Here is an 8,537-nt window from a genome sequence, read left to right as displayed (position 1 = left end):
CAGGAAGAGGGCAGGTTCATGAGCATGGACCTAGAAGGGCCTGCTGTGACAGAGGGATAATCAAATAGCAGCAGGAAGCTAAGGAAGAAAGGGGTCATTTTAAAACAACCACAAAGACTTGAAAGCACAGAGGATAGACTGACGGCTGCCTGGGATCAGCCGTAGAAGGACAGACGGGATCTCTGGGGATGACAGAACCGTTCTAAACTGAATTGTGGCCAGCGGCACATCTTCGGAAATGTACCCAAATCACTGAATTACGCACTTAAAAGGAGTGGAGCTATGGCATGTAAAGTGCCCCTCAGTGTGGCCTAATAGACTCCAGTCTTCACCTGCCTCTTCTTCTGGCCTCCTCCCCACCACATCCCACACCCCCTCTCCTCCTGCTAACCAAACTGCTTTCAGCTCCCAAACACAGCTGCCCGCGCGCTCTCTCTCCCTTGGCTGCTTCCATGGGAAGCAGTCCCACCCTCCCTGTCTTCCCGACTCCTCCTTAATGAGTCGGTGCATTTGTCACGTCCTCTGCAGTGCAACTGAAAAGGGCCCAGATGCCACAGGGGGGCTTTGCCAGCTGTGAGTGGGCTGTGAGTGAAGCCCTCTTTCCTGGGTGCACCTTCCCTTGGAGGGGCTCGCTAACCACTGTTCCTCCCAGGTGGGGTCCTGGTCTTGGAGACGCTGTCCACCTTTCCTCCCTTCCCGAGTGGAATCCAGATGCCACTTCATGGCCAAGACCAGACTAGAACCGCGCAGGGAGGTGGCACCATCAAGGAGGAGCACTGGTCCACACAGGTCCGGCAGCTCACTTCTGTTTGTGCCCTGCGCTGGGGCTCTCCATCTGGTGCCTGTCTCTTGACTTTGCCCCCAGCCTGCCCCACGTGGCAGGTTCCACCTTTCCCTCACCCCCAGGGCCACTTGGGCAGAACCCTTTTGATCCAGATAAAGGGATTAAGGCACAGAGTGGCAACAGTCCTCTCTCCTGTGAGCACAAAGCTCTTTTCCATCTTCCCTTTTCCTGCCTGAAGACTGGCCCCACCCCTCAGGCCTCCAGGAAGGCCACGTGTCCTCCTCATGGGAGGGTGATGGCCTCGCCTGAACAGTCCAACCAGGCAACCAGAGCAGAACCAGCTCCAGGGGTGCAGGATGGCAGGAGCCAACCCCTCCCATCACCTCTGGGTGGCAGAAGAGAGTCTTGCTACCCATGGCCCTGAGCTCCTGGCTCACTTTGTAGTGCTCTCTAAGCCTTTTTTACTTTTTTTTTCCATTCCACAAATATGTCCTGAGTAACCTCTGTGTGCCAGAACCATGCTGGGGGAAGGGAAAATAAAACAATCAAGAGCAATGAAGTTCCTGGCCTCTTGGAACTTCCATTCGAATGGGAGGAGTGAGACCATGATAGACCAGATCCTAGAGATTTCTCTAAGACAGCAGCTCCACTGGGCTGCCCAGCAGAAAGCCGTGGGGAGCAGCCAGATGTTCCGATGCCCAGCATATCCCACTATCAGGCCAGAACCTCCAGGTGGTTCTTGGGCATCAGCATTTATAAAACTCCTGAGAACCATGGTCTGCTGAACCCTTGAATTTGGAACCTACAGATAAAGGGGACTGATTGTATTCATAGAGATCAGAAATCTGTTCCTAAAACAGAAATAACCCAGTAAACTCATCAATGGCTCCAGGAACCTATGGCAAGTCCAATCTACCAGGTCCTGGGGGTGGATGAGTTCAACTGTGGAGCTGGGATGTTTTAGATAAATAAAAGTTAAGAGTTCATCCAAGGGTCCAGGCAGAGAGTGCCTTGCTAGAAGCAAGACTGGTCCAAGACAGATCTTGCCTAGTTTGTCAGGTCGAACACAAGAGCATTGTCAAGAGTGAGCCCACACTAGATGGGAGTTCAGCAAGACTTTCTCAGAGGACAATAGTGGACTCCATTGTTCGGACAATTGGAGTCACACAATGAATACAGGGAGACTAGTGTTCTCCCCACTCCAGGGCCCTCAACAGGTCTTGACAGATCATTTCTCACTCTAACACAGGCCACATTATAGTTTATTATATGAAACCAAGACTTTGTAATATAAATGACTGTAGGGATGGTAAAGTGGCAAGTGGCAAGAGGTAGGATGCCCCTCGGCTTTCTGTCACTGTGACAAAATACCCGAGAAAACAAACTGCAGGGAGGAAAGATTTATTTTGGATCATGATTTCAGAGGTTGGGTCCCTAATTGCTTGGTCCTATCCCTTTGAGCTTGAGGTGAGGCAGAGCATCATGGTGGGGAGATTGTAGCAGAGCAAAGCCGCTCACCTCATGGTGGCCTGGAAGCAGGGAGGGAGGAAGGAGCTGGGAACAAAATAAACCCTCCAAAGGCATGGTCCCCTCAGCTGCTTTCTCCAGCTAAGCCCCCCTCCTCAAGTCTCTGACAGCACCATCCACTGGGGATCAGGCCTTCAACCCACCAGCCACTGGAAAGTCATTCCAAATCCAAATTATCTGAAAGAGAGACAATAATGTGCACCTCTTTCCAACCCCACATTCCCTAACTTCACATTGGCAGCCATGGTGGGAGTATTTACACCAAGGAAAGTGGTAACTGCTCCACAGCAGGGCTTTACTATACCCCTTCACCAGCCCAGAGACAGGTATCAAAGATACTCAGGACACCCAGCAAAACTTGAATTTTCAATAAAAATCAGTAATCCCTTGCGATAAGCAAATGGAACAGCTGAAATTCAAACTTGCTGGATGTCCTGCATTTTGCTTTGCAAATCCAGCAACCTCACGCAGAGAGCCAGTTGACGTGTACCACACAGCCATGCTCCTAACCACTAAACTCTTTGTCATGAACACTTACGCAAAATGTACCAGAGCAGTCAACCTATGCATCAGGATCTTAAATTGAGGCATCTAGAGACCTATTTGGGGATCCTACTGAAAATGTGCATCCGTTGGCCTTACCTGAAGGTTAGTGTCTGGCATACTATTTCTCCAAATCCAGGAACCCAAGCTCATCCGCACTTCAGAAAAGCATCTCAGGCTCTGGGGATGGATCATAAATGCAACAGAGACCACCGACGCAGGGCTCTCACAGTCTGCTCTCAGACAGGCGTCGACCCAGGTATTGACTGGGGCAGCTTTCTTGAGAAGGAGAGTGTGGGGCCAGACAAAGGTCTCCGACTAACCCGTCAGTAAGGGGCTGGAGGAGATCCCCATTCCTGACCCTCATGCCTGTTAAAATCAGCTGGCCCTCCACAGGGACAGACTCTGTCTTAGAGGGACAGCGCTCATCAGAATGGCTAGCAAGAACCCAGCAGAATTCTGGTGGAGGAAAAGAAGAAGTGCATGTGTGATTATTTCTCTTCCAGACCTTTAACTTCCCCAGATAATAACCTGCCCCTGCAGAGAGACAGAACCACATCAAACGTGGCTTCTGACACCTCCGTGTAGGAATGGACTCTCCCAGAGGGCTCCAGGTGAGTGGCCTCCTCTGCTCTGGTGTCCCGCCCTTCTGGGTTGGCCTCCCCAAAGAAGCTCCCGAAGGGCACAGCTGACCTTGGTCCTAGGTAACTTTTGGAGTGACCCTGCCTGAGCCTGCATCTCCTCAACTCTATGACACAAGGACCTGGGTGAGGAAGCTCGGTGCCAGGACACTTTGATTGCCAGGAAGGAAGAGAGAGGAGACTTGGGCTCGTAAACCAGTCGATAGAGGCAGACTGGACAAAGCAGGATCGAATCCCAGCCAAGGCCCTCTGCTGGGTGACCCCACAGCCGTCCACGTTGAGGTCACCCATCTTCTGATCCCTCACAAGTATCAGCCTAGAGGATTCCCCGTGGCAGATTCCTAAGCATGAGATTCATGGGGAGAGTGTGGGGGGATTCGTGAAAGTTCTGGGGAGGGTCTGGGAGTCAGCATTTCTTGGGAGACGCTGCTGCCGTGGCCCAGGGACATATTTTGCCCGGCACTTCTTATCCAGTGCTCCCGCCCATAGAGTCACAGCTTGGTTTTTCTTGGACCAGACAACCATGGGCCTCGCCTGGGAACTTGTTAGAGGGACATATTTTTAGGTCCCACCCCAGACCTACAGAGTTAGACCCTTCATTTGCACCAGACTCCTGGGAGATTGATGTGCATGTTAGCATTCCAGAATCACTGGCCTGGAAGATGCTTCCTGGAGTGTGATCTGTCCAGAGCCAGACCTCGCTTTTGTGGAAGAAAATCAGTATGGACGAGATCCTGAAATTTGATTAAGTTTCTCTTCCAGACCTTTAACTTCCCTCTAAGTTTTGCTGGAGTGTGGAGCTGGAGTGTACCCCAAAGGCCCACGTCGAGGCGAAGGCGGGGTCACAGCCATGGTTCTCCTGGGAGGGGTGGAGCCTTGAGGGGGTGGAGCCTGGTGCAAAGACCTTAGGTGACTGCGGGTGTGCCCTTGAAGGGGTGCTGGGCCCCAGCCCCCTCCTGCCTTCTCTTTTTGCTTTCTGACTACCACGAGGCCAACCAGCCTCCTCCACCCTGTGTTCCTGTCCTGAATCACTGTGCCACCGCAGACCCTAAGCAACAGAGCCAAATGACCCTGGCCTGAAACCATGAGCCCAAAAGACCTGCCCTCCTTTTAAGTTGTTCTTCTCAGGTCTTTTGTCACAGTGAGGGTGTCTTGGTTAGTAATGGACCACACGGTCCAGCAGGGGGAGCCAGAGCCCCGGGGTGGCGGCAGGGCTGCTGTGGGCAGCGCGGGGAAGCCCTGTCTGCTGTCCCCTTTTCTGTTAAAAGTGTATGACTTGTTCACACACAAACACACACTTCTTGACGGTCATGATAAAAATAAGTTGGAAAACCTACTTAAATAAGGTGGAAACTTAAATAAGGATAGGAAATTAAGAAAATTCGAAAGAAAAGATTTTAGAGTCACGTAGAAGTATCGTTTTATGAATGTGTGTGTTTTTGTGGAATTTGAGAAAGTGTCTTTCCTACATGGGGTAGGGCAGAAGCCCCCTCTTAAACCACACGTGGAAAGCATCACTCATAAGGGGGAAGGTTGATCAATGAGACTGGCAGAGGACCGCTGGCCTCTTCTTCATCCAGATGACCTCCTGGCCACCTTGCCATGCCCTTCTCCTCCCTGGGCACCAGCATGCCAGGATGCGGTAAGGGGTGCCCATTTCCCCCCAGGGGGCACTTGATGCCTGAAACACAGACCTCACAATAGCTCCCAGGTGGCGGTTATGATGCTATAGGTGCTGGCAGTGTCCCTGGGTTCCCATTAAACTTTCATGGAGACAAACCCCAGGCGTTAACACCTCCCATCCTCACTTGTTAGAGCATCCCTGAAGAATGGGAGATCCGCTGTCAGAGGATGGGAAAACAGAGGACTGGACATCAGGGGCCCAAGAAAAGAAGACTGCAGAGGAGACATCGCCTAAGAGGGATGGAAAGTCGGTCAGAACCCTTAGTGCCCCCTATTCCTTCCCAGAGTGTTGCCAGGAGCACCCGCCTTGTCAGGAGGACCCATGTCCCACATGGCCCTCGGGGTGAGTACTCCCAGCCCCTTCACAGGGGGCTCTGATGGAGAGCGGCCCTCTGTGGGGTCTCCCACTCTGAGAGGGCAAACTGGAAGGTCGCTCTGCAGGGCTCTAATGCACCCGCCTCTCTGCCTTCCAGGATATGGAGCAGATTCTACAAATTAGACCCGCGCATCGCCTTTGGGAAATACTCCCCCATGGAAAAAGAGATCCTAGTAAGTGTCCTGAAGTCCACACAGAGGGGGGCCCTCAGAAGCCAGCGGTTGGGATTGGGGGACCCCACGGTTCAGTAGAGAGTTCTCCCCCAGTGTGCTTGACCTGGTGGTGTCCACAGGTGGGTTTGGATTCCGCACTCACCCAGCCAAGTACCCTCTTATTTAAAAATCCCAGTGAGGAAGGTGACCGTGAGTGGTAAGGGCTACGAGGACTGATGCTTCTTGACCTCTCGCCCCCAATGGTCGCGTTCATGTTCGTCTCCTCTGGAGGCCTCCCACCCCCTCTGCGGATTCTGAGTTCCTAGGAGCTAAGAGCAGAGTCAGGATGGAACCCGGCTGGTCCTCCACTCTCCAGGGGCTCCGGCGCTTTCCGAGTGCAGGGAGAACAAGCCGGGGTGCCCTCTGTGGGGGCCGCCTGCCCTGTGCCCAGAGATTTTACCAGCCCCTTCCGTTGCCAGCGTCTAGGTGGCATCCACACTATGGCAGCCAGAAGGCTTTTGGCTTTTAAAAAAGAGGAAGAACACAAGATGCTGAGGGAGCTGCAGTTGCAGTCCCCAGACTACATACAGGTGGCGCCCTGTAAGAAACACACCTCTGGCAAGGTGCGCGCACCCCTGGAAAGAGTGTGGACGGCAAAGGTGATCGTACCCTCTGAGGAGTTTCAGATGCCCCCGCGGGAGAAGGTCAACATCAGCAAGCACATAGAGCGGATGCAGCTGGCTCGAGCCCTCAGCAGCAAGCACCTCTTACCCTGCGTGGAACGGTTCCGGGGCTCCCTGTTTCCATCCGGAGGCGGCCTGGGTCCCCAGGCAAAAGATAAGGCCTGGGAAAAGGGGGACAGCTATGACAGTTATTACCATGACCATATCAAGGAGCAAAACCCCACAAAGAGACACGAAATAAAAATGAACGTTATTTTCAAGTCAGAAGAACCCAAGAGATGCATAGCCTGCCATCGACATGACCGCCAGCCTTTCCTCACCATAAGAAAACTGGAAAGATGCATCACGGGCCAAACGAACCGAAACCGCCTGAGCTTAGCGGAATTCCCGGGAGACCTCATGCTCATGACCCAGGACTTTCTATCCCAGGGAACCCACCCTGCAAAGTGACCGAGACCTCAGAGACCCCAAGGAGCACAACACAGCGCTGTTCCCTGTCCGTATTAAAGTTTTATTTATTCCCTAGGGTGACCAGGTGTCCTGGTCCTTATTTCTCCTGCACACTGGGCCCCAGGGTCCCTCTCACCTGGCCTTTTTTCAGGGCCTTGGCTTCCCCTGCCCCACCTCCAGGGGATCCTAGGAAGACCTAGTTGTTGGGACTTCCCGGTTTTTAGCAACCCGGGTCCCTTAGCTCCCACCTCACTAGCAGCCCGGCTCAGCTCTCTGCCACCTCTTTCTCCTCTGGGGCTTGTATCAATGACCTATTTCTGTAAAACAAATTGATCCAAAATTTGGTGGCTTCAAACAATAGCCTTTAAGTTAGCTTATCATCTTGTTGGACAACACAGTAGGCTGGGCTCAGCTGGGTGGTGATTGTGGTCTCAGCTGGGTTCCTTCTGAGTCTGTGGTCAACTGCAGGCTAGTTACATGGCTGTCCATCTGGCAGCTGAAAAACGATCAGCTAGGTCAGTGGAGGCACCTGGGCCACACAACTCCTCCCTCCAGCGGCCTAGCTCAGGCTGTTCACAGTCCATTTGGGGTTCCAGAGGGTAAGTGGAAGTTTGCAAAACCTCTTGAGCTGAGGCACAGAACTGGTACACCATCACTTTTGCCACATTCTGATGGCCAAATTAAGATGACCAGCCCAGGTGCAAGGAGAGGTAAGTGGGCTTTGTCTTGATGGGTGGCCATATTACAAAGGCCATATTCAAAAGGGAGGCAGGCACAGTTAGGATCATTATTGCAAACAATCTACCCCAGAGTCCCTTCAACCAGGACCAGCCTGTAACCCAGATGCAGAAAAGAACAGTATAAAGGAAGGAGCCCCCTAAAAGTTAGAGGTCTTACGGCCTAGACACACAGCTTCTGCCTTGGAAGGTAGAGCCAGCTCATTCCAACCTCACCTCTTGGCTATCCTCCTCTTCACTGCAGCCAGGTGACCCACACTCTCGACTTGTGCTCTTATTTTCACAGATGTTTGGCCATCAATAAAGAGGGCACCGCAGAGAAGGGCTGACCCTTTCAGGTCTGCTATGAGATATGAAAATGGATTCTTAAGGGAGACAAGAAGGGGGAGGCAGAAGTTGGCTAGCCACTTCCCTGTACACTGTGTTACACACACACACACACACACACACACACACACACACACACACACTGCCATGGGACCCTGAGACAGCTCTCTGCTTCTCACCAGTGATGCACTGAGCCACACTCACAAGTAGCCACCAGCTCAGTCTGCCGCGACCTGCACGCCATCTACAAAGGGTCTCAAGTAGGGGCGACCACAGATGGAAAAAGACACAGAGATAGAAAACACAGAGACATTGTCAAGTAAAGCTGGGGCCAGGTGGGGCACTGCACTCCGATGGAGGAAAGGTGACCCAGGAAGTTAACTACAGAGCATCGTAAATGTTGAGGCTTGTGAGTTATCAAGAGGCTTCTTTGTGCACTAAAAAGTTACAGAGCCAGAGACATTTTTGCAGCTATCCTGCGGCACCCCGGAAGCCCATTGTACTGGAAAGTCTGGTAACTGTTGGGTCAGAGCCAGGGTCAAGGCTGTCCACAGCCTCGTCTTTGGGCAAGGAATGTTTCCCAGGCCTGGCTGTTGCTGACCCTGCAGGATTAGCTGATGACTGGGGCTCACCC

General features: G+C 52.6%; 1 protein-coding gene across 1 annotated transcript; it reads left to right on the top strand.

The window, feature by feature from the left end:
• The first annotated feature begins 5,132 nt into the window (after window positions 1-5,132).
• On the top strand, window positions 5,133-6,839 carry C5H10orf120 (chromosome 5 C10orf120 homolog). Its single transcript, XM_026384304.2, has 3 exons — window positions 5,133-5,137; window positions 5,652-5,727; window positions 6,186-6,839. The coding sequence occupies exons 1-3, from the start codon at window positions 5,133-5,135 to the stop codon at window positions 6,837-6,839; spliced, it is 735 nt and encodes a 244-aa protein (XP_026240089.2).
• The last annotated feature ends 1,698 nt before the right edge of the window (window positions 6,840-8,537 follow it).

This window comes from Urocitellus parryii, chromosome 5, assembly GCF_045843805.1.
Source record: "Urocitellus parryii isolate mUroPar1 chromosome 5, mUroPar1.hap1, whole genome shotgun sequence".
NCBI classification, from domain to species: Eukaryota; Metazoa; Chordata; class Mammalia; order Rodentia; family Sciuridae; genus Urocitellus; species Urocitellus parryii.
The sequence above is the reverse complement of the archived record's forward strand: the minus strand, read 5'-3'. Positions and strand labels throughout refer to the sequence as shown.